Raw genomic sequence first — 25,439 nt, 5'->3', positions numbered from 1 at the left:
ATTATTTTATATTATCACACAAACAATTGTGTTTGTACTGCAGGGATGAGAACGAGTGTCACCTGTCTGATGTCTTTGGCACTGCGTTGTCTCAGTAGCTGTCTGTCTCTGCTGCTCCTGTCCAGATGAGTCCTGAGGTCTTGGAGCTGTCTGTCTCTGTCCCCCACGCCCTCTCTCAGCTGCTCCAGGCTCTGCAGGTGGTAGCTGTCCAGCTCCTGTCTGCTCTGGACCTCCTGAGCAGAGTGATGCCTCACCTCATGGAGCTCTGTGCTCTGTGGGCATAAAAATCTCTCTACTGTCAGACCAGACAGGCAAATATCTTTAGATCTGGTTATTAAATCAGCTATGACAGAAAATATCACACTATTTACAATTATATAAAATGAGAAGAAAATGTCAAGATTAATTCCACTTGTTATCTGTAATGTTGTAAAAAGAAATGCATGTGAATGATTCAGGGTGAGGATATAGCTAGCTACCTGTTTGGTGAGCAGTCTCTTGGTGCGGTTGTACTCCGTCTGACACTGTGTCATGGCCCGCTGAGTGACTTCCAGTTCCTGCTTCAGTACGATCACTTCCTCCTCTGACATCATCTTCATTCTCAGTGCCTCCCTCTGACAGGACATCTCCCTCTAGACACAACACAAGTCACAATCGCACAAAATGGCAGCAAAAAAACATGAAAAGCCACAGCCATTCTGGTGCAATCCATATGAGTCGGTCAAATAATAAAACAACCTGCATGTCACGGTCATTGCAAGTCAATACACTTGTGTGATTTTGGGGACACTCCTTTCCAATCCTCCTAACCGTACCTGCTGGCTGTTGAGCAATCTACGGTGCAACTTGCCCTGTCCAACCACCTGTCTCCAGTGGCCCAGTGCCTTCACCTTAGACAGCAGGCCAGTCAGCAGACTGTTCTCCATGCTCAGGTCATGGAGTGCCTGCTTCTGAAGGAGGAGAAGAAGAAGAAAGATTAAGGAAGAGAATAGCTGTTAGTCCTGAATGCAATAATTATGTAAACAGCTGAGTCACAATTCAGTCACTTGCTTCGAAAACAACTTTGGGCCCAATCGTCTCACCTCCGACTGTGTCGTAAGAAGAGCTTCATTGCCTTTAGTGGAGCCAAATTTCTTCAGCTTGATGATGTTATCCACTCCCTCTCTCCTCACTTTGCTCACCAGCTGAGTAACATCCTGGTCCATTCGCACGTGGTACTCATCAAGCCTGGCCTGTGATCCATGCAAGTAAACAATAAAGTAAAAAGACGAGAGGGTGTGCATTATGGTGCTTTTAGCATGTCAGTGATGTGGTCAAAAGTACGATGCGACCAAACACAAAGTATTTTCCAAATTAACCAGTGTCGTTATTGTGGATCAAAGTTAGTCAGGATCATTATGAGGTGATACTAAGACACTATAAGTTGCTCATACATGCTTATGTCAAGTCTTAAAATGGATTCTAACAACATCATAATGCATTATTCCTTCAGGCTTTAGATAGTTACCGTTATGATAAAAAAAGATAGGTTTTAAAAGCGTTTCGTACCTTCAGCTGAATGCAGGTGGAGAAAAGTTGTCGGACCAGGGAGTCATAGCGTTGTCTGTATTTTAGGCTGATCTGCTGCTCCAGACCTCTCTGTTCCTCCTCCAATTGGGTGACCCGGGTACGCAGGGCTGTGGTCTGCAACATCATCCCACGACAGAGCCCACTGACCTCGCTGTAAGGGTTGATGGCCTGGGACTGGGACGCCTCAAGGTTCTTCACATCCTGCAGGACAAATATTGTACAGAGAGAAGTCAAGAAGCAAGAACTTAACGATACGTTTGTGTGCTGTTTAGCAAATGAACGGTATAAAGCCCCGGAATCAAACGGGTTTGGAACCCTGCTCACCTGATAACTAACCTTGCCTGACACCGGAACACTAGGGGTATCTCCCAGAGGGTCTAATCCCAGTCGTTCACACATATACTGTATTACCAATGAAAAAAGGCATTGCATATCTTGACGCGCATCTTATACGCTGAACTGCTGAAGTACAGTAGAGTAGGATACCTGTTCTCTGCGGTAGAGAAGCTGGCTCTCCTGCCGTAAGATCTGTTCATAGAACTGGGAGTAGAGGAGGAAGCTGCTGCGTTCTCGCTCCATCACAGAACGGCCCAGAGTGGACAGACACCGCTGGAGGTGGGCCGTGGGGAAGGTCAGCTGGCAGGAGATGTATAACATATATATTGTCATTAAACTCTTCTCATGTTCTCGGTGCTTGGAACCTATGAACCTGCGACTGCCATTTTTTTTTATTACTGAGAAAAAGGACCAGACTGCTACCAACTGTTTTAGGGCTATTGTCATGCCTGTCCATCCATTCTGTGTTGGGTGTCTCACCTGTCCCTCCTCCGTCTGCTCAGCACACTCCATTAGCTGCTGGGTGAAGCTCTCCACTAACTGAGGTCTCTCTGGGGACAGACTGTGCTTCATGGGGCCTTGCTTCCACAACTCTGGAGAACAGTCGTAACAGTGATAAGACAATCATTACAGCTAGAATCTTTCGACTCACACTCGTAGCTGCTTAACCTGTTCATGATGTAACAGTAACATGTAGAAATGTAAACATATTAAAATGTTTTAAAAGAACAACAACAGAAATCCAGATCCAACATTGGTTACTGTCTTCGTGAGACATCCTGAGAGGTGAGTGGTGTACCTGTGGGGAGGCCTGTGTCTTGGCGTGCCCGCTCGGAAATCACCAGGGTCAGCTCTCTTGTGATCCTCCTCTGTACCGCTCGGATCATATCACACTCTGTACTCTCCAGCAGCCTGAGCAACTGAGACACCATGCACAGACTCAAAGAGATGTTCCTCGTCATCTTGTTTACCATATTACAGATATAACCTATTTCTCAGTCCGTAGAAACTGATTGAGCCACCATGCATAGAGTCAACAGAGAAACCAATGTTCATGTTAATCCTCATCTTCATTACACAATTTATAACCTATTCCTCAGTCTGTAGCACTACTCAACTAGTCTGGGTTCCAACCTTTAAAAATGTTTTATTTAACCTTTATTTAACATTTACATTTAAGTCATTTAGCAGACGCTCTTATCCAGAGCGACTTACACATTGGAAAGTTCATACATATTCATCCTGGTCCCCCCGTGGGGAATGAACCCACAACCCTGGCGTTGCAAGCGCCATGCTCTACCAACTGAGCCACACGGGACCATTTAACTAGGGAAGTTAATTAAGAACAAATAATTATTTACAATGACGGCCTACCAAGAGGCAAAACGCCTCCTGTGGGGAAAGGGGCTGGGATTCCAAGTAAAAATGTAGGACAAAACACACATCATGACAAGAGAGACACACCACGACACTACATAAAGACAGACCTAAGACAACAACACAACACGGCAGCAAAACAACACGACAACAGAACATGGTAGCAACACAACATGACAGCAACACAACATGGTAGCAACACAACATGGCAGTAGCACAACATGGTAGCAGCACAAACATGGTACAAACTTGGTTAGGCACAGACAATGGCGCGAACGGCAAAAAGGTAGAATCAACCTGAATCACGGCTTTATTTCGTGAAGTGAAACGATAGTGAAACGTAGCGTGGATTCAGTTTGGATCCCAGACTACTACGGTATAGGGATTGTTCCACGAATACGGTGCCTTTTATGTCCATCAGACATTATGTGTGTACATTTTGATAAAACACTCAAGTTAACAGTTGGATCACGTACACCGAGTGTACAAAACATTAGGAATACCTGCTCTTTCTATGACAGACTGACCAGGTGAATCCAGGTGAAAGCTATGATCCCTTATTGATGTCACTTGTTAAATCCACTTCAATCAGTGTAGATGAAGGGGAGGAGACAGGTTAAATAATTATTTTTAAGCCTTGAGACTATTGAGACATGGATTGTGTGTGTGTGTGCCATTCAGAAAGTGAATGAGCAAGACAAAAGATTTAAGTGCCTTTGAACGGGGTATGATAATAGGTGCCAGGCGCACCAGTTTTTTGTCAAGAACTGCAACGCTGCTGGGTTTTTCACACTCAACGGTTTCCCGTGTGTATCAAGAATGGTCCACCACCCATTTTTACATTTTAGTCATTTAGCAAACGCTCTTATCCAGTGCGACTTACAGTAGTGAGTTCATACATTTTCATACTTTTTTTATACTGGTCCCCAATGGGAATCAAACCCACAACCCTGGCGTTGCAAGCACCATGCTCTACCAACTGAGCCACACGGGACCACCCAAAGGATGTCCAGCCAACTTGACATAACTGTGGAAAGCATTGGAGTCAACATGGGCCAGCCTCGATATGGAACACTTTCGACACCTTGTAGAGTCCATGCCCTGACAAATTGAGGCTGTTCTGAGGGTAAAATAGGGGGCCGCAACTCAATATTAGGAAGGTGTTCTTAATGTTTTGTACACTCAGTGTACATCTACTCTCTACCTAAACTAAATCAAATTTGATTGGTCACATACACATGGTTAGCAGATGTTATTGCGAGTGTAGCAAAATGCTTGTGCTTCTAGTTCAGACTAAACCGCGTTAAAAGATTCCAATAGAGGTCAGGTGTGTGAGTGAGCTATCATGGTGTGCTGCAGTAGTACAGTACTTGGAATGTCTTGATGTGAACCTCGGAAGCTCCTGCAGGAGGCAGTAGAGGCTGGCTGTCAGACAGCAGAGCCTCAAAGTCCTTCTCTTTACCCATCTGTTGAGCCAGGGCTCTCATACTTGGGTACTGGATGTCTGCTCTGAAATGTAGAAGCATGAGACCCACTGAGCTACATATTAACGATGAGACCACATCATCTCACAGGCAGGATTAAAATGACTTGATTTTGATGAACAATGAACAATCAATTCTGTATGAAAGTTTGTTAATGTCACTGTTGTTTATCCATCACTGTTCACAAAGCCTGATATACCCGCCCCCCCCCCCATGTATTCAAATCACATTTTATTGGTCACATATTTAGCAGATGTTATTGCGGGTGTAGCGAAATGCTTGTGTTCCTAGCTCCAACAGTGCAGTAGTATCTAACAATTCCCAACAATACACATACATATAAAAGTAAAATAATGGAATTAAGAAATATATAAGAAAAATGTATTGCATGGTATGTCAGAATATTCCATCAAGTAAAAACTTTTTCATGGGCAATACTAACTAACCTGTAAAGTCTTGAGAAGTGCCTGTGGATCTTCATGGTATTGATCTGTTCCACCCCTAGCTGTCGCCTTCCCCAGCTCTCCTTAAACACCTCCAGCTGTTTGGTTAGGAGCAGGAACCCCTTCAACACAGACAGCACCTGAAGAGGGTCCTGGAGGGGACCAGAGGAGATCCCCTTCTCTTCTTCATCAACACTGTCATCCATACTGCTACCATCCTCCTAGTATTAAGACACAATACTGTCAGCCAGTGCAAAAAACCTGTTCACGGCATTGCTTACAAGGTGCTTTTTCTGGCGGTAAACACGTTACATACATGTTTAGGCCTACATGTGTTTTGAATGCAATTATGTACCTAGTAACCCATATATTTTAACACACCCCAAAGAAAAGATCTTCTAACACGTATGTAAATATACTTCCTCGGGCTTTCCACGTGAGTCCCCCGCCTTGTTGTCATGGAGACGTAGCGGTGCTGCCCCCCTCCCTCCGCTGTTCAAGACATCCTCCATTAGTAGAGACACGCCCAGGATCGCTCCATTGGCCTCCATCCTGCTGCGGTCACCCAGCCCACTCAGACACAGCTGGATTACAAGCCGCACAAGACCATTAACACCCACAATATAGTCATTTAGCATCGTAGATACTCTTATCCAGAGCAGCATACAATGCATTCAACCAAAATAGATAAAACAATCACTATCATGATCATTTCTAGTTGCCTCTATTTGCTAAATCACTTGCTAGAAAGAACAGAAAAACAAGAAATATCATAAAGGAGAGTAGAGCTCTACCTGCATGCAGTACTCAATGGGTGGGATGCCCCAAATGTCTACAGAGTGCAATCCATGACACACCAGAAAACTTCTCCATGGGTACATCCTTTGAGCCTAGAGAGCACAAATACATGATGACCTCACAATTGTCTAAGAGTACAACCCTGCCCGAGCAGTGGGTAACCATCAAAAGTAGCATTAACTATACTGTGTTTCCCATTTACTCTGGATAGTAACACAAACAGTGTCTGGGCTTTAGAAATGTAAACTTTATTACAAACCCGGGGGCTGTGAGGCTCCATTGGCTCTGGTAGAGACAGTAGAGAACTGTGATTGGTTCTGACGCTGTCACTCAGCGCAGGGAGGGCGTGTCCCATGTTGTCACTCACGCTCTGATAGGCTACGATGTTACCAGAGGAGAGAAACGCCTCTCTGAGAGAGAGAGAGAGCGCGAGAGAGAGAGCATATCAAATACTTTGTGTTTTCACTTTTGGTTTCCATTGGTCCCATTGAACTGATTAAGCTAAATCAAGCTCAAGCGTTTGAAAGTTGTTGACACAATGTATTTGACCATGGTCTGGTTCTTATGCTAGGAACACTCATACTCCATTACACTTCTCTAAACCTACTCACTGATGGCATATATCAACCTCTTCTACCTTTCTCCACTCACCTGATGAGGTGCCTCACAGCGGTGTCGTACTGCAAGAAGAGCACGTGTCTCCGTAGTTGCAGCAGGCGACCCACAGCCTCAGGGCTACCAGGGTCACAAAGAGAGTCGACCTGTTTCTGGATCTCCCACAGCTCTGCACCTTAACGATAATAACATGGTCATTTAGCAGATGCTTTCATCCAATGGGACTCACAGAACTATCAACGTTGACAGTGACACGGATAGTATATGTGTTCCACGCGGAAATCAAACTCACAATCCTGCACCATGATTTAACCCACTGAGCCATTGGAACCACAGGTCTCTTTATAACCAATGCATACCGATGCCTTCAGTGCCGCCCCAGTCAGCTGTAAGCTCTCCCCCTCCTGCTCCTCCTCCTCTCTTGGAGCTGAAGACTCCTGGGTTCCCCAGTCGGGCAAAACTGACCAGGTAATAGATGATGTCATGCAGGGCAGACACTATCTCCAGACTATGGTGAAGAGCCCGGCTACATGCCTGTAATGCAACAAAAGTAAACAAGTTCAAGGTAAAGATCAACGTGCTCTATGCAGAGATCACCAACTAGATTCAGCCAAAGGCTGATTTAAATTTTTTTATGGCTGGTCGGGGGGCCGGAACATAGTTAGAAATAAATTTGTAGACTGCAAATTGACCGCAGTAAGCCCAAACAGATGTTGCTTACATTTGTATACGATCACGTGTCTCTCTATTATGAGTGGGAGTACTTGGGAACAGATTTCCTAAATTACTTTTACAGCCTTTTATGTCCAACAATAAAAAAATTAAACAAATGTTTTTTTAAATCCTCCGAAAATTTATGCAGCCAAATAAAACCGCCAGTTAGGAAACCCTGCTCTAGAGTCTTAGAAACATTCCAAGGCCATGGTTTTGTTTTTTACTGATATCACAAGATCTAATTTCAATCCACTACTCCCTGCATGTGTCTGTCTGTGTCCATCTGTAGGTTAACATAATGTAAAGCAGGTTAGAACCTCTCACCGAGTCCTCCAGGGTTCTGAACATGAGGAGAACCTCAGTGTAGTGGGGGAGGAACCACAGGTTGAGGAACATTCTGCCGTCAGCTGACAGCAGGCGCCTGGGACGCCGCTGGAACTTCCTGTCCAACCAAGTGGAACAAAAATAATCTCTGACCTCCAACCGCAGAGACACTCCTAAAATATTCTCTCTGTCAGCATATGCAAGGTTTTCTGAAGTAAGTATTCTTATAATTTCATGCTATAAAACGCTCTCTCACACTGGTTTTACCTGGGGTCAGGGTGAACACCTAGTCCTGAGTCCATATCGCTTTTCAACTCATGGTCCTGGCCAATCAGGAAGTGGGACTGGCGGATGTCTGGGAGCTCGTCCAATAAGGTGGTCAGGCTGTGGTACAGGCCTATAATCTGCCCTCTCACACAACACTGGGACATACGCAAACTGAATCTAGGAAAACGTTGACAAACACAGAACACATGTTACAGGTACACCTGGAGGAAAGTTAGACTTCAGGTAAATAAGTCCCCAAAATGTGATGAAACAATCGGGTCTCCTGTGAATAAACACTTCCAAATGAGTCATGCTAGGAAGCGTCACTTTAGCATGTCTGAACATGGCAATCATGATTGTCAACTTCTACTAAAGATGTACATACTTTCGACAGAACTCAATAATCAGCCTCCTCTTGATTTTTGCTACTTCATCCTGCGGTGAAAGAGAAGGTCGTGAAGGTAAACAATCAAACAGTCATATCTGAGATCCAACATAGCTTCCTGCTCCCTCTGACCTCTATGACACTTACAGGGTTCATCATCACAACACCCATGATCTGTCTCCTCTTTATGAAAGAGTTCAACATCTCATCTCGTGGACCCACTTTCTCCAGCTGGATGGAGACAAACGCCTCAGTCAGCCTTGAACAAACACAGCAGTCAACATCACATAACATAATAATTATATTTAACTGTAATAATATTGATCATTACAAAACATGGCCATCATTGACCCTCCAACTCACCTCTCCCTGGTTCCTGCACCAGTTATCTTTGGTTCACTTGTATCTTTACGAATTTTGGGACCCTGCTTAGCTAAGGAGTTTGCATCGCCACTAGAACAAAGAACCTCCTAAATCAAGGAGAGAGAAAGAGAAGTAATTTGATCCCAGCAAACCGGCCACTGGATTAAAGTATATGTGTAGTGATGTAAGGTACCTCTGGAGAGCCTGTGAAAGTCTCTGACCAATAACATAGACATGCCTGCTTCACTGCACCAATCAGAGCGTTCTTCTGAGTCACCTGACAGGCCAGGGTCACCTGCAGGTTCTCTATGGCTGACCTATTCATGAGCTGGAGAGATGTAGAGAGAAGACATGGACTGAGGTGATTAAGTGCGAATCATAATGGGTAACAGCTATAATATCTCTTCATAAAGGGCAGGATTCTGTCTTGACATTGATTTACACAAAAGCTGTACCCTCTTATCTCAACTCTGAATCAGGCCCAAAGTCTCAGTTGACCTTACATGCACTACTGCCTCTTCAGAGTAGAAGCTGAATTTTCCAATCTGGTTCTCATCAAGCTCCTGGATGCTCAGTGGAAACTTAGACGGAGTGTACCTACAGGAGTCGGGAATAACAAACATAAGAATATAGCTGCGAGCAGCAATAAATAGGGTTCACAGGATGACAGAAAGGACACATGATCAGGATAACAAAGCAAGCACTCTATCATGTAGGAACTCATGAGTCTAAATACAGCATCTGGAGTGAATTTTAATACCTCAGCCATCCTTTGACCAATCCCTTAGCTTTTCTCAAACTAAGTTAAGACACGTACCATTGGCCTACAATCAGAATGTGGTGTCCTTTGGTCTACGGTTCATGAGAAGAAGATTCTTTGCATATTTTTTGCATATTTTAGCAAATTAGCATATAGTGTGGTATCGTGTGGTCATTGGAATGCAGCAACGTTATTTTCTCTGTTTAGGGGTTATTATTTTGACGAGTCCAAAGACCAAATGTGGAGTGAATATGACTTTTAGTCCACGAGAAGAAGATTTTTTATGATTATTTTAAGCGTAACATAGTCAAAAAAGTGAATTGTTAATAGTTCCCTTATTTTTCAAGGTCTACTGTAGATATACAATTTACTAAGAAAGAAAAAGAAGGTAACTGCACATCTATCTATGTTAGCAGAGTAACAGGTTAAAGAGGGTACCTGTCCATCTATCTATGTTTGCAGAGTAACAGGTTAAAGAGGGTACCTGTCCATCTATCTATGTTAGCAGAGTAACAGGATAAAGAGGGTACCTGTCCATCTATCTATGTTAGCAGAGTAACAGGTTAAAGAGGGTACCTGTCCATCTATCTATGTTAGCAGAGTAACAGGGTAAAGAGGGTACTTGTCCATCTATCTATGTTAGCAGAGTAACAGGGTAAAGAGGGTACTTGTCCATCTATCTATGTTAGCAGAGTAACAGGGTAAAGAGGGCACCTATCCATCCAGCTGTCGTCCTGCAGTAGTGCCGTAACAAACAGAGGTCTATGCGCTGCCTTGTCTCTCTGGACAGCAAACTCAAACTGCTCCGGGCGCACATACAGGTGGAACTCATCAAAGCCCAGCTCCAGAGCTTGTGTTTTGTATAACCTAGGAGAGCCAGACCATAATATGAACACTACAGAATGGACATTTCATGTTTTATACCATAAACACATTTAGTAACACTTACCTCAAAGCCTGAAAATACAGTGACGATAATCTCAGCGTAATGTCGTTTCAAATTAAATTTCCTGCAATTATATGCATTTTGCCATGGCTAATGCTGTGTTCCTCTGCTCAAACGTTATAACAAAATCAATGGGCATGTGGATTGAATGCCTTTTTTTTAATGTTATTCTCCCTGACTCTCTAGCTTTTCTTTGGTTATTAGTTCTCAAAGATGGTATCATTTAATATATGCACTACCGTTCAAAAGTTTGGGTTCACTTAGAAATTCCCTTGTTTTTGAAAGAAAAGCATTTTTTTGTCCATTAAAATAACATCAAATTGATCAGAAATACAGTGTAGACATTGTTAATGTTGTAAATGACAATTGTAGCTGGAAACGGGGGATTTTTTATGGAATATCTACATAGGCGTACAGAGGCCCATTATTAGCAACCATCACTCTTGTGTTCCAATGGCACGTTGTGTTAGCTAATCCAAGTTGATCATTTTGAAAGGCTAATTGATCATTAGAAAACCCTTTTGCAATTATGTTAGCACAGCTGAAAACTGTTGTTCTGATTAAAGAAGCAATAAAACTGTCCTTCTTTAGAATAGTTGAGTACCTGGAGCATCTGCATTTGTGGGTTCGATTACAGGCTCAAAATGGCCAGAAAAAGAACTTTCTTCTGAAACTCGTCAGTCTATTCCTGTTCTGAGAAATTCCATGCGAGAAATTGCCAAGAAACTGAAGATCTCGTACAACGCTGTGTACTACTCCCTTCACAGAACAGCGCAAACTGTTTCTAACCAGAATAGAAAGAGGAGTGGGAGGCCCCGGTGCACAACTGAGCAAGAGGACAACTACATTAGAGTGTCTAGTTTGAGAAACAGACGCCTCACAAGTCCTCAACTGGCAGCTTCATTAAATAGTACCAGCAAAACAGCAGTCTCAACGTCAACAGTGAAGAGGCGACTCCAGGATTCTGGCCTTCTAGGCAGAGTTGCAAAGAAAAAGCCATATCTCAGACTGGCCAATAAAAATAAAAGATTAAGATCACAGACACTGGACAGAGGAAGATTGGAAAAAAAGTGTTATGGACAGACGGATCTAAGTTTGAGGTGTTCGGATCACAAAGAAAATGAAAAGATGCTGGAGAAGTGCTTGACGCCATCTGTCAAGCATGGTGGAGGCAGTGTGATGGTCTGGGGGTGCTTTGGTGCTGGTAAAGTGGGAGATTTGTACAGGGTAAAAGGGATCTTGAAGAAGGAAGGCTATCACTCCATTTTGCAACGCCATGCCATACCCTGTGGACGGCGCTTAATTGGAGCCAATTTCCTCCTACAACAAGACAATGGCCCAAAGCACAGCTCCAAACTATGCAAGAACTATTTAGGGAAGAAGCAGTCAGCTGGTATTCTGTCTATAATGGAGTGGCCAGCACAGTCACTGGATCTCAACCCTATTGGGTGTTAGTGGGAGCAGCTTGACCGTATGGTACGTAAGAAGTGCCCATCAAGCCCAATCCAACTTGTGGGAGGTGCTTCAGGAAGCATGGGGTGAAATCTCTTCAGATTACCTCAACAAATTGACTACTAGAATGCCAAAGGTCTGCAAGGGTGTAATTGCTGCAAATGGAGGATTCTTTGACGAAAGCAAAGTTTGAAGGACACAATTTTTATTTCAATTAAAATCATTATTTATAACCTTGTCAATGTCTTGACTAATTTCCTATTCATTTTGCAACTCATTTCATGTATGTTTTCATGGAAAACAAGGACATTTCTAAGTGACCCCAACTTTTGAACGGTAGTGTTATATATTTTTCAATATCTTTCTGGCCTTGAAGCCGATACGTAAAGCTTATTAAATAGCAGTGATACTAGCAACAGCAGTGTGCGTGTTTCTTATTTTCTCTCATCTTATTCAACTGTTACCATGCACCTGCAAAAAAAGATAGCTCAGATTTGCGAGTGGCTTTTGAATTTTGGTCATTTGGGTTGACACTGAAACTGTTTTCCATCCCGAAAATCACCACTTAGACGGCTCGCCTAAGAATTTTCATTACAGGAAAAAAAAACTTTAATTCGCTCTAATGACTGTAATTTCCTCCATATTAAAGGGATAGTTTGAGATTTTGGCAATGAAGCCCTTTATCTACTTCCCAATGTCGGATGAACAAGAATAGCTAGCATGCTAACTGTTCCTGTAGACTTCCAGTCATTGCGCTAAAGCTAGTAAGCATTGGCTTCATGAAACTACCTCTAACTTCCTTCAACTGGACGCAGAGACATAAAAATGGTATCCACGGTGGTATTCTGCTGCAGCAGCAATATTCATAAAATAATAATAATAAATAAAAAATTCAAAAAATATATATAAAAATCGCAGACCCCTGCAGTACATACCCCTGAAATAAGTAACTAACTACAATCAATATAGGAAGAAAACTCAACTGTGCCAGATGTGCAGTCTCTGCTGCTGACTCCATAAGGCGATGGCGGATGGTGACTAAACTCCAGCAGCTTGGAGAAGGTTTCCACAGCAAAGAGCTGTTTCTCCTCCCCTGCTTCATGTCCTGCTCCTCAGCCGACCTGATCAGAGAGACCCCCACCGCTCGGACCAGGAGGGGTCCTCCATGAAAACATCTGAAAACAACTGGAGCGAAATAAAAAAATGATTGCTGATTGGTGCTGCGATCTGTTTGCAATCATTGCACATAGTTCACAAGAAGTCTGGAAGTTGTGGAGAGTGGGTAGGGTGTTGTGTTTGTATAATACTATTGTGCTGTGTTTCAGATATTGTTCAATGAAAACATTGGACACAAAACAACATCGACCACCGTAAATGTCAGGTAATATCTGGTCCCCACTGTTCATGTAATCGTATTCATTATGATTATGAGGATATAAACGGGTCCTAGATCAGATAAACGTTGAATATGTGGCAGAAAGTAGGGAACTTTGTGGAAACGAACTCAGTCCAGCACAGGACTGGGTCACTTTCAGTTTTCATTTCCTGTACACTCTGAGGTCTTCATGGTTAGTCCTGCCCCCTTATCACACAACACCCTCATAAACACTGTGAGATGGAAAAACAGCTGTCATACAGATACTCGACTCACATCCTTTTGAGTTTGAGAGCTATAGTAGGCCCCGGGAGGATCCAGGGAGTGCCAGTGCTGCAGAGCCCGCTGTAGGAGTCTCTGTTCCAGGGTGACTCTCTCCGTCACCCCCCTGGCACGGTGGAGCTGGCAGAGCTCAGTGTGAGCCTGTGGTCAGGCCTGGTACATTTCAGAGGCCAGGCTTAGGAGTGGTGCACCTCCAGAAGGAACACATCATCAGGGCGGGACTGGTAGCAAGAGAACAGACAGGCAGGGGTGTGCGCACACATTTTTATATTAGCTATTCATTTATACGTTTAACATGTTAGTCTGTTTTGAGTGATATCACATTACACTGTAATCAGTCTATAATTCATGGGTAGAACTAGACTTGCCTGCCACCACCGAGGGACACCAGATGTTTGGCCACATAGTTAGGAGGAAGACCATAGTCACAAGGAGTAGCTCCCTGTCCCTGACCTCCTCTCCACACCCGATGGAGGTATTGCCGCTGACGATCTATCTAATAGTCAACATAACACAGTTAGAGAGACCTTTAGAACGCATGGCATGGAAAAGTGAATATACGTATATTCGACTTCAAAACCTATTGCCTTTATTATCTTTGCTAACGGCTATCCCAGCCAATAGTTTATTCATGGTCCTTCAAGGCAGATACACCTGTTATGATTTAACATATCCACACTGCCATCAATAGCTCTCTTTAGGCTGTGCCACAATTTTTCAGAAGCAATTACTTGGTTATCCAGCACGGCTCTGATGAGTTGCTGGTGTGTCTGCATACAGACCATCTCTGCCCGGTAGGCCTGAACAAAGTACTCTGCTCCCATGTCCAGGTGTAGCCGAGGCCTCCTGTGCATGATGTCTGTGATGACCTGAGCCAAGGAGAACTCTCTTCTGGTCCTGTCACATGTTGGTAGGCCTCATATAGCAGTTCAACAGCTGGAATTAACAGAGCATGGTTCAAGTAATGACACGCAATATACTGGACTTAAATAAACTGATTATCGCCTGGGTCGTGTTCATTAGGCATCAATGAGAAGAAAACAGACCTGAACACGGGAGGGACTAAATGTCCAACGAGAAATGTGAATTTTTGTTTTCCGTTTCAGAAACTTTAAGATGTTTTCTGTTTCGTGCCCTAATGAACACGGCCCTGTTCAGCATATTTACTAACCTGCACTTTGCTCTCAAAAAAAGCAGCTTCGCATGTCCACAGGTCAGGAGAACTGCACTCTATCCACATCTGTCTGAGCCCAGGAAGAGTGGAGGTCTGTCGTTGCAGAGCTATGTGACCTCTCAGATGACCTTGACCCTGCCTCCCTCAGACTGGCCCTTGACCCTCCAACTACTCCTCTGGATGTAGTGTGAGCCCAGAAGAGTCAGTGTGTCTTCCAGCTCCTCCAGGTCCTTCAGAGCCACGTCGTACACCACGTACAGCCCTCGCTGGTCCTGGGTGTGGACATATCGCTCCTCAGTGGTGTAGAAATCATGAAGATTCTCCACCTCTGGGTACTCCATGAACTCGGAACAGTGAACCTGTAGTCACAGTAAAACCGATATCAATTCCCTAATGAACCTTTGACATAGCAGACGCACTCGCTCGATCACTCACTTACTCACTCACTCATGCACACACACAAACCACACAGTGCACACGCACACAACACACATACACAAACACATTCATACTACACAGATGGGCGGCAGGTAGCCTAGCGGTTAGAGCGTTGGGCCAGTAACCGAAAGGTTTCTGTTTCGAATCCCCAAGCTGACTATGTAAAAAATCTGTCTATGTACCCTTGAGCAAGGCACTTAACCCTAATTGCTCCTGTAAGTCGCTCTGGATGAGAGCGTCTGCTAAATGACTAATATTTACATCACAACTTCTGCTACCAGACTCTTATTATGATTGGACAATTGAACACTTGCCCCCCAAAACACGTGTAAATATTGGACGACACTTAGAAAAAAGGTTCCAAAAGGGTTCTCGGCTGTCCCCATAGATCTGTTTTGGTTCCAGGTAGAACCCTTTTGGGTTTTATGCTAAAATGTTTATTCTATTCTACTGAGCCATTTACTTTGTGTTCTTATTCTTATGTGTGGTGGAAATTCTACCTTTAACTAATAACGAGGAGAGGCAAAATCAATAATCAATCAAGGTATTACTTTTATTAAAAACGTATTATAATAAGGAGGCTGGTCGCCCCATCCCCGCAGGTGAGATGGAGTGAAAGGCCAAAACAGACAGAGTACAGGAGCATTATATAGTCAAGCTACCCCATGCAAGCATCTGCAAAACATGCGACCCTATGTATGTGTATGAGTCTGTCGCAAGTGAGTGAGGACAACAGGGGCCAGAATGACAGGAACCAGGCATACTTCCTCTAACCGTAGCTCCACAGTTCCCCCAAGTTTAACAGGGTTTAACAGAAGATTTCCCTCAAATAGGTTTGATTATCTTTTATTGCATTGTCAAGAAGGAACCTGCAAGTAAGCATTTCGTTGGACGGTGTACACCATGTGTGATCCCATACATAAGACTAATAAAACTTCAAACTTGATAGTTCACAAGAAGTCTGGAAGTTGTGGAGAGTGGGTAGGGGGTGTTGTGTTTGTATAATACTATTGTGCGGTGTTTCAGATATTGTTCAATGAAAAACATTGGACACAAAACAACATCGACCACCGTAAATGTCAGGTAATATCTGGTCCCCACTGTTCATGTAATCTTATTCATTATGATTATGAGGATTAAAACTGGTCCTAGATCAGAGAAACTTTTTGAATATGTGGCAGAAAGAAGGGAACTTTGTGCAATCGAACTCAGTCCAGCACAGGACTGGGTCACTTTCAGTTTCATTTCCTGGACACTGAGATCTTCATGGTTAGTCCTGCCTCCTTAGCACACAAGACCCTCATAAACACTGTGAGATGGATAAAACAGCTGTCATACAGGTCTCAGACGTGAGGAGAGGAAGGAGAGCAGCACCACAACACCAGCAAACCGTAAGTTACTGTAAATATAACATATTTTATGTGTTCGTTTGTGTGATCTTGTTTGTCTATATCAGGTGTGTATACTTACTTAAGAGCCACTGAACAGTGTGTTTTTCTGTTGCTCATTAGAAAAACAAGAGTTCAGTCTTAGAGGTGTGTTTCCTGACCGATTCTGCGTTTGGTTAATGATGTTTGTCCCTAATGAGACACGGAAGCCTAATCCATGTCTCATACATATGCAAACAAAGTCGGAACTGCGGTGCAGGTCTGTCTCACTGTCTATGTTATTGGATAGAGGGCAATCGCTGCAGCTGTTCACCCCATGTTAGTCGGCAAATGGACATCGTCAAATCGAAACCCAACATTCATTTACCCGTTGTGACGCACAGATGTTCCAAACTCCGTTCTTAGACGAGATTGACTTTATGACCCAAATGATCCTATTTACACTTTGTAGTACATTTTGACACTAGGATAACTGTTTGAGACTCAAATCGATGCCACATTCTACGGGATTTGTTGCTTTTTAAAGGCAGTATCTAAAAGGTTGAACACTGTGATGATACAATGCTAGTATTAGTTAAGAACAGCTGGCATGTTGTAAGGGTTATGTGTCCATGCCCACAGTGTAGACAGAGCCACTAAACATATTTGTCATACCCATTCACACCCTTTTTCTACCATAAAAGCGTTGTAAGAGATTGCCCTCTATTTATTACACAACATGGTTGAATATTTTCTTTAAAGACCCAGGGCAGTTGTTTTTTTCATCTCAATATCAAATCATTTCTGGGTAACAATTAAAAGTTTCCATTAAAATGGCCAAAAATAAACAAAAAATTTTTTTTTTGCAAAAACTATTTCTCAAGCAAGAATTTTGCTAGGACTGTCTGGCAGTTGTCTGAGTGAGGGACTTAAGAGGAGGGGACTCATGGGATGGATATTTAACCTGAAAACTAACTGTTATTGACAGAGAGTTAGAACTCTCTTTGCTATTGGTGTATTAACAATCTAAAACTCCACCCATGCCAAACCTGCTGATTAGAAGGTTCTGGCTAAATTGTACTTCCAACAAGCCACTATTCAGAAATAACACTGAACACATTTTCTTCACACGTTTATAGAGTTAGTTTCATCAATATTATACAAAACACAGGTAAAGCAGAATGTTGACTGCACTGGGCCTATAAAGTTCCATGGTATACACTATTCATCTCGAGCGGAGACGCACATGAAGCCTGGTACGTGGTATTCATGTTCTTTACCATTCGGCCATCAGATTTGCCACCAATGCTCCTTATAGGACACATCACTGTACTCTATACTCCTCCGTAAAACTGGTCATCTCTGTATACCCATCGCAAGACCCACTGGTTGATGCTTATTTATAAAACCCTCTTAGGCCTCACTCCCCCGTATCTGAGACATCTACTGCAGCCCTCATCCTCCACATACAACACCCGTTCTGTCAGTCACATTCTGTTAAAGGTCCGTCCCCAAAGCACACACATCCCTGAGTCGCTCCTCTTTTCAGTTCGCTGCAGCTAGCGACTGGAATGAGCTGCAACATACACACTCTTACTGACAGCTGTAGCTGTGTTGCGTGATGCCTTATTCTCTCTACCTTCCCTTTGTGCTGTTGTCTGTGCCCAATAATGTTTGTACCATGTTTTGTGCTGCTACCACGTTGCCGTTATGTTGTGTTGCTACCATGCCGTGTTGTCATAGGTCTCTCTTTATTGTAGTGTTGTGTTGTCTCTCTTGTTGTGATATGTGTTTTGTCCTATATTTATATTGTATTTATTTTTTATTTTTAATCCCAGGCCCCTGTCCCCGCAGGAGGCCTTTTGCCTTTTGGTAGGCCGTCATTGTAAATAATAATTTGTTCTCAAAAGACTTGCCTAGTTAAATAAAGGTTAAATAAAAATGAATAAATAAATAAAATATTATGGGATTTTATTGCACACAATCACACCTACTAAAGTTCTCTCTCTCTCTCTCTCTCTCTCAAGGGTACCACCATGGTTCGAGGTACGTTGAACACTATGGCAGATCTAAGACGTTCTGGGTTTGGTCGTCACTTGCCCAGGCATGGACTCAAGCTCCTGTTCTGGTTCGCCAAGAATTACATTGACTTTGATATCACGGGTGAAATGGTTGCAAGATACAACCCCAACGAGGGGGGCTTTGATTTCCATCCCTTCCAGAACAGACCAGAGTGGGACTGCAGCAATGTGACCACAACTATATCTGCAATTTCCTGCAATTCCCCGCTCCCAGATAACGTCCACCCATACTATATAGTGGGCAACCTGAATCTGGAAGAATCCAATTGCCTTCCTCAGTATGTCAGAAAAGACTTTACTGGTGACCAAGACGACAGTAACATGGACCGCCTCATCATCAGTCTGCGTCCAGACGGGACTGTGGATAAGGTTTATGTGACCCAGCATGACGATGACGGTCTGAGTTTTGACCCTGACAACACCTACCGCGTCACCAGGGGTCTGCTCAGGGACATCCGTGACCTAAAGCTGCGTAAGTTCCTGAAACAGGCAGGTTATAGCAACCGCCAGCCAATCATATACTTGGATGATTATGAGGACATTCTGAGTTATTTTGAAGACTTCTTGATACTGTAGTGTAGTACAGAGCTCTGTAACCATGATTCCACTATTGATCTGATTCTGAAGTGAAAGGACAGGACAGGAAAACAGCAGTATAGTTTTGCTTAGCCTTTTGCAATGTGTATTATATAGGTAAACTGATTGTATTTTCATTGTATGCTGTTGTAACCCCCTCCTGTCTTGTTCATTGTTTTGTCATTTAGCTTTTTCGTGATGAAATCGATTTTTGAATAAAAAATTATCTATTTAGCATTACTATGCTATTGGTAATACAAAAAATATAAATATTTTCTATACAACATTATTGTATGTGTGTGTGTCTTGTGTGTGTCTAGCTCATGCAAATCCTATGTTATGAATAGTGCCTCTTGACTCTACCATAATACCTTTCTGTAAAAAAAAATCGGTGTAGTAAAAATTACATTTTCCTGTGTTTTATATAATTTTGTACAACAGCTGATTAAACTAACACTGTAAAAAAAAATATGCAAATGTGATCAGTGTTATTTTCTGATAAGTGCTATTTGAAAATACGATCGACACAGGACCTGGTTTTGCATGGGTGGAGATTCGGCGTGCCTCGTGAAATCCTCAGGCAGTATAAGTTAATCGACCAATACCAAATGGAGTTCCAAACCAGAAGAGGAACAGCTTTGTGGAATGAAACACCCCAGGGTCAGATTAGCCTGGTCCTCAGACCAGGCTGCAAGGGTTACCAGAACTACTTGGCTGTAACTCACACACGAAAAACGCCATTCTGATCCTTTTTTATTTAATGCAAGTGTTTACACTGCTTTTTAGGAAAAATGTGTTGAAAGTTCAGGGAGCATTATTTTAGTCACCTCTAATGATGAGCGTTTACTCACTTATTTTCTTCACCCCTACAAATCACTAATGTCATTAATGTCTCATGCTGTACTGTAGCTGTGATGCCCTACCTTGTAGTCAACAGGAGTGTTGTGGCTGTAGAGGTGAGAGCCCAGACCTCCGACTGTCCCACTGCACCCTCTGGCCGCATTCATCCAGCTTGACTCCTCAGTGGTGCTGACCAAACCTCCTCCTCCTCCTCCTGCTGCTCTTCCTCCTCCTGCTCCTCCTTCTCCCGCTCCTCCTCCTCCACATGCTCCTCCTCCCTCCACGCGCATCCCAGCTGTGTCAAAAGTAAGGGTCCTCTCTATGGACCTCAGGTAGTTTAGAATGCCTAGGGAGATGCGCTATAAGGGAGAGAGGACGGGTAAGACAGCTCAGGCTCCAGATGGAATGGCAGGGTAAATAATATGATACAGTAGATAATGGATAGCAGTTCAGCATCCCAACAGAGACTCACTGGGGAAGAGAGGACAGCTCAGGGTTCAGTGGGAGCAACAGGAGTATTAGAGAGCAGTCCCTAACAGTCTAAAAGTCTACCCTGAACTCCCTTGTGGTCATGTGTGGCGCTAGCTACGCCAAGGTCACCGTTTCAATTCCAGCAGCAATCACGCAAGTCTCTTTGGATGAAGCTCACCTGCAGTTCCCTGATCTTGAGGTGTCGAAGGTAGAGGAGTGACAGGTAGGCTCCCCTGGCTGTGACGGTGTCTGAGGTACCCTCCTCCCCCTCCTGGCCCTCATCCAAACCCAACAGCTGCATGCTGCTCCGGTAGCTATAGCTGGGACGAATGAGAGAGAAGGGACGCCAAATAAGCAAAAGGCATTCCGTTTTAATCCAATTGAGGTCCACATTCAAGTGATCCTATTCTGTCCTTCTTAATAATGTACCTTTCATTTATTTTTTTGACTGAAGTGGTTCTGCTCTTTGTGTTGCTTTTATCCTGTCCTCCACATCCACTGGATTCCTAGCAGGAACAAAATGCTAATTGTGGTTATAATGAACCCAGACACAATCCATTTTACATGATGAAAAAGCATGTTGCCTTTGTAGCACACATAATCACATCTCTGACTAGGTAATACATGCCTGATAAAGATTGGCAGCGCTGTAAATGCTGGTCCAGATCTGCAAGGTGTTGTGTCTGTTGGTGTGTGATGATGTCAGCGATGATGAGGGCTGGATGGCCTGAGGGTCACATACCTGGGAAGCATGCTCCCTCAGGGCCTCAGTCACTACGACAGGATCTGACAGCTGGGGAGGGAGAGAGTGAGGGATAGAGCGAGAGAGAGGTGTCACTGTGAGTATGCAAAATAACACATGATTGAAAGTAATTGTTGTTAGCCCATACTTCGATACACGATACAAGCTATAGAGATGAACGTTAATAGGTTATTTATATAATCCCTCCTTTAGGTGTCAGACTGTTTACCTGGAGGAACCTGCAGTGAGTCCTCAGCAACTCATCATAAGACTGGAGCTCCTTCAGCTTGGTGACAAGTTTCTGTTGCCAGGGATCCCGTTTGGGCTTCACCTGTTTTGTTAGTATTCAGTCAGAAAATAAACATTAGGGATGGAATTTAAGGATTTGGGGCACTGGTCAGCCGGGCTAGTAGGCTGCAATTGTGTTTTAGCCTAGGTCCAAAATCCGTGCCATGCCATATTTGGAAATACAACATTTTACTAGTTTACCACATTTTTTTCTAGCCCAGTCTGAAAAGTACTAGCCTCTGGATAAAGGGCTAGCTTAATTTCTATCCTTTATATATCAACGTTCCTGACACCTTTTCTTCAATCATCTCTGAACTAACTTGTTAGCACTTCAAGTGTTATCAAACCAAGTACTATGCAGGACAAGGCTTGACAGGAGAGAGATCATGACAGAGACTGGGACAATCCCTCTCTCTCCAGACCTGAATGTATGGTATCCAGTTAGCGTTCTTCCTCAGAGCCATGGTGCTCCTCTTCCTCCCCCACTGTCCCTCTACAGCCTCTGTCCCATCATACTGGAGGAAGGTCTTCATCACCTCCTGCTGTCTGAAGATCACCCTGAACTCCTTTGAGATCTGACCAACAAACAAAGGACCAGATTCAGAGTTGAGATAAATGCGAACAGCTCAGACGTTCGCATAACTTATTCATTGACGTCAGTGAGAAACGTACACGAAATTGAGGTTTGGTGTGCGGATCTACACCAAGAGAGTACACTACGAACCAAATAACTTGAAATATATGTTTCAACGTTACTACCTTGCTGAAGAGCTCCATCTCCTCTGCAGTGTTCCTGATATTTTGGGTGTCGTAGGGCAAACGGAAGTAGGAGACCAGGCTTTGTAGTTCTGGGAGGAACTCCTCCAGTTTCACAGTGTGCATGGGAACTTGGTTAGCCAGTCTAAACATCCCTACGGAAAGGAACGATCACGAGCATGAGTTGAATCTCTTTTGTAGCCACATGAAGAGTTGTATCTAGTTCAAGTAAGACATTTAAATGTAGAGGTTCAATAAGGTAGCAGTCAATGTTAGTGTTTACCCTCAAGCCCAGGAAAGACTTGGTCTTTATCTTCTGAAGATGTGTGGACAGATTCAATCAGCACTGGGGAACTTGATGGGGACTTCCTTAATAACTCAGAATAATCTTTATCCCTCTTCTCAGAGGCTGGGATGTAGTGGATCACCTGTAACCCATCATATAGTGTGAGGTAACAAACTGTCTTATTTCTAAATAAATCTGTTACACAGTATTCATCCACCCATCCCAAAAGTCAACCAAGCTTTGGGGTGCATCTCAGTAGTCTAAAGTGACTTCCTCTCCTTGTCTCTTTTTCTTTATCTGCTCTAATCTAAACTAGCCTTTGATTTCAGCTACATGGCGATGAAGGAGAGGAGACGAGTAGAGGAAGACACTTTAGACCATTGAGATGCAGCCATAGGATGCACCCTGAATGGTACCTTCTTCCCTATATGGGGCACTACTTTTGACCAGAGTCCTATGAGCCCTGGTCAAATGTAGTGCACTACATAGGGAAAAAGTTTCGATTTGGGACATACTCATAGGGCAACGTAGTGAAAAAGCAATGTGTTAAGTGAAAATTGTACCATAAACCTCATTGTAATCTGGCAACGAGATTTAATTTGAAACTTTTTTTCAACAATGTGCATTTCAACAAAGAGGCAACTATTTATATATTGCTTAATCTCCTCCGTATAATGCACATTGTTAAAATTATTTCACAGTGCCAGATTACAATGAGGTTTACGGTCAATTTTGCACTTAACAAGTTACTGTTGCGCTACAAAAACATCGCCCATAGTCTCTCTGATGGCCTTACTGTCAGGAAGTGGTGGATGGTCTTGGAGGCATGCAGGTGACAAACCAGCCAGGTGAGGTAGATGGTCACATCTTCCTGGGTGACCGTGTTGATGGGGTTGCCCCGCCCTGTCAGGACCTTCTCCCTGGAAACAGCCAGTCTCCTGGCCCGCTGGACAGCATCCTCATACTCACTGACCAGGTTTGATACCTGGGCCTAGTGGAACAGTATGGTGAAAGAACACACCTGACCTGGGTTCAAATAGTATTTGTTTTCTTTCAAATAATTTAGTGCTTGATTTAGCTTTCCTGCTGGAACACCACAGAGATCAACTGTTCATGTAAAAAGGATTTATTGATTGATCGATTATCCTCTATTACTCATAATAAACTAAGGTGATTTATTAAATATCAAAGTGCCAGGTTACCTTGTAGAATGGATACAGCTGCTCAATGATGTGGGAGTGACGACAGAACCGTCTCCATCTCAGCATCAGCAGGTACTTGATCTGGGCCAACTGGTAGCATCGGTCTGCATAAAACTACCATAAATACACTGAGTGTACAAAACAAAACACCTTCCCAATTTTGAGTTGCACCCCCTTTTGCCTCACAACACCTTCAATTTGTCAGGGCAGCGAAGGGGCCCTAAGCGTCACCAATGTGATCCCAATGACATTATAAACAGCACAGTTTACCTGGTGCAGGAGAAGAGGCAGACTCTCAGGTGTGTACTCCAGGCTTAGGCAGCTTTGCAGCTCTCTCTGTAGCACATTAGACAGAGGCACCACTGGCAGTGCTTCTGCCACCTGAAGACCTCTCCTCAGGACCTGCTCTCTCTCCATACGAAAGTACGATACATCTTTAGGAACTGGAACTGAGCTATAGTACGATGAAAAAAATATATAGAAGGCAGTAGAAAACAATAAAATACAAAATAACATTTACAAAAAAGACAGCCAGTATCAAACAGACAAAATCACAATCACTGGCATTTTAACTGGGCAACTTTATTTTGCTCACAGACCTCCCTCATATCCATGTGTCCATCTATACCTGTAAGACTTGGAGGGTGTTTCCAGGGGAGATCCATTCTCCTCTATTTCAGTTCTGAGAGCCGACAGCTGGACAGACAACTCTGCTTCCATCTGCTCCACCTTGGCAGTGGAGGAGACTTTGTACCCCACCTTGGACATGATGGGATGTCCTGGATACTATATAAGTAACAAACCCCAAAAGGTCATTTATGTACCACAGCAAAATCAAGCGGCATAACTCTATTGGTGGTGTTATCCAATCAAAACATCTCTGAGGAGAGATATTGCTGTTTGGGGGGGTTTATATAAAAAAATGTAGTAGTAGTTAGATTTCTCAATAGGTCTTCCAAAACAGAAAATAAACTTGCCTTAATAACCGAATCATTGGCTCCTGAAAACAACTCCAAACTGGTTCCCAAGCGTGTTGTCCAGAGTCACCATGGAGACTATGGGGCCATAAAAAGTCTAAACAGACCTATACATACTTTTGAACTCTAGAGGGCACCAGAACTTCAATAACGCCCCTTGATCCAACAGGATTGCTGACCTAGGCAAATCTGAATTTTCTGACAGACAAGGACCATATGCCAAAATGTGTGTTTCAAATGTATCAATTTGTGGTAATATTTGTCTGTGCTGTTTCTTTCATTGGTGAATACACTTCTCTTTGAATAATTTCAAGGGAGATAAATGCACTATGCTCTTGTAAAATATTTTCAGTGATAATATTTTTAGCAGATTTGTTTTCCAAAAAGAATAAAGACAATCACATCACTCAATGAAATCACAATGATAAACTTCTGTTTTAAATTTCCAAAGCAATGATCAGCAATTTAGATAAGTCAGGTGTACCTTGCAGCAATACAGTGCAATGATCTCTTGGTGGTAGATATTTACCCTACTGTACATTTCAAATACTTCATTATTCTATTATCAGCTCCCCTAGCTGGATTTAAATAGCTCAACATGCTCACTTCTCTTGGATACAGGAAAGCCGATTGGCTCCAACAGAGGATGGGCACATCCAATAAAAAATTGTCACAAGGTGCACTTCTACCAATAAATACTCAAGGACAAGGGAGTTTCATAATTCCTTTGTCACCAGCAGAAGGAGAAGAG

General features: G+C 43.3%; 3 protein-coding genes across 3 annotated transcripts in view; 1 reads left to right on the top strand and 2 right to left on the bottom strand.

Moving 5' to 3' along the window:
• Nucleotides 1-13,598, bottom strand: part of LOC111968976 (coiled-coil domain-containing protein 162-like) — a 20,723-nt gene extending 7,125 nt beyond the window's left edge. The window contains exons 1-25 of the mRNA XM_023994965.3: nt 13,485-13,598; nt 12,817-13,018; nt 10,150-10,302; nt 9,179-9,272; nt 8,869-9,003; nt 8,676-8,782; nt 8,460-8,571; nt 8,313-8,362; nt 7,928-8,104; nt 7,661-7,778; nt 6,982-7,156; nt 6,659-6,797; nt 6,267-6,417; nt 6,004-6,099; nt 5,629-5,793; nt 5,213-5,430; nt 4,653-4,791; nt 2,705-2,825; nt 2,386-2,498; nt 2,056-2,205; nt 1,549-1,770; nt 1,083-1,232; nt 816-950; nt 480-632; nt 63-272 (exon numbers count right to left, since the gene is read on the bottom strand). Coding sequence (XP_023850733.3) covers nt 63-272; nt 480-632; nt 816-950; nt 1,083-1,232; nt 1,549-1,770; nt 2,056-2,205; nt 2,386-2,498; nt 2,705-2,825; nt 4,653-4,791; nt 5,213-5,430; nt 5,629-5,793; nt 6,004-6,099; nt 6,267-6,417; nt 6,659-6,797; nt 6,982-7,156; nt 7,661-7,778; nt 7,928-8,104; nt 8,313-8,362; nt 8,460-8,571; nt 8,676-8,782; nt 8,869-9,003; nt 9,179-9,272; nt 10,150-10,302; nt 12,817-12,935 — 3,402 coding nt within the window. The 5' untranslated portion in view covers nt 12,936-13,018; nt 13,485-13,598. The remainder of the gene's footprint in view (nt 1-62; nt 273-479; nt 633-815; nt 951-1,082; nt 1,233-1,548; nt 1,771-2,055; nt 2,206-2,385; nt 2,499-2,704; nt 2,826-4,652; nt 4,792-5,212; nt 5,431-5,628; nt 5,794-6,003; nt 6,100-6,266; nt 6,418-6,658; nt 6,798-6,981; nt 7,157-7,660; nt 7,779-7,927; nt 8,105-8,312; nt 8,363-8,459; nt 8,572-8,675; nt 8,783-8,868; nt 9,004-9,178; nt 9,273-10,149; nt 10,303-12,816; nt 13,019-13,484) is intronic.
• A 1,185-nt stretch (nt 13,599-14,783) lies between these two features.
• Nucleotides 14,784-24,479, bottom strand: LOC111968975 (putative uncharacterized protein C6orf183). The gene is made up of 12 exons (XM_023994964.3): nt 24,340-24,479; nt 23,982-24,165; nt 23,712-23,825; nt 23,306-23,500; nt 22,507-22,651; nt 22,227-22,378; nt 21,890-22,042; nt 21,409-21,510; nt 21,052-21,230; nt 20,616-20,757; nt 20,050-20,325; nt 14,784-15,023 (listed from the first exon to the last, which is right to left on the bottom strand). Exons 1-12 carry the CDS (start codon nt 24,477-24,479, stop codon nt 14,784-14,786), a joined length of 2,022 nt encoding a protein of 673 aa, XP_023850732.3.
• LOC112081135 (uncharacterized) lies at nt 16,364-19,360 on the top strand. Its single transcript, XM_024147238.2, has 2 exons — nt 16,364-16,493; nt 18,497-19,360. Exons 1-2 carry the CDS (start codon nt 16,419-16,421, stop codon nt 19,124-19,126), a joined length of 705 nt encoding a protein of 234 aa, XP_024003006.1. The 5' UTR covers nt 16,364-16,418; the 3' UTR covers nt 19,127-19,360.
• Nucleotides 24,480-25,439: the final 960 nt, after the last annotated feature.

Source organism: Salvelinus sp. IW2-2015, linkage group LG9 (assembly GCF_002910315.2).
Source record: "Salvelinus sp. IW2-2015 linkage group LG9, ASM291031v2, whole genome shotgun sequence".
In the NCBI taxonomy this organism is placed as follows: Eukaryota; Metazoa; Chordata; class Actinopteri; order Salmoniformes; family Salmonidae; genus Salvelinus; species Salvelinus sp. IW2-2015.
This window is presented reverse-complemented; position numbering and strand designations above follow the sequence as displayed.

Bases quoted from the DNA above. Each gene is read 5' to 3' on its own strand.
- LOC112081135 (XM_024147238.2), top strand. From the start codon at position 16,419: ATGGATAAAACAGCTGTCATACAGGTCTCAGACGTGAGGAGAGGAAGG. The intron at 16,494-18,496 runs GTAAGTTACTGT...CTCTCTCTCAAG, and splicing joins CACCACAACACCAGCAAACC to GGTACCACCATGGTTCGAGG.
- LOC111968975 (XM_023994964.3), bottom strand. From the start codon at position 24,479: ATGTCCAAGGTGGGGTACAAAGTCTCCTCCACTGCCAAGGTGGAGCAG. The intron at 24,166-24,339 runs GTATAGATGGAC...ATCGTACTATAG, and splicing joins ACACCCTCCAAGTCTTACAG to CTCAGTTCCAGTTCCTAAAG. The intron at 22,043-22,226 runs GTAGTAACGTTG...TTTGTTGGTCAG, and splicing joins AGATGGAGCTCTTCAGCAAG to ATCTCAAAGGAGTTCAGGGT.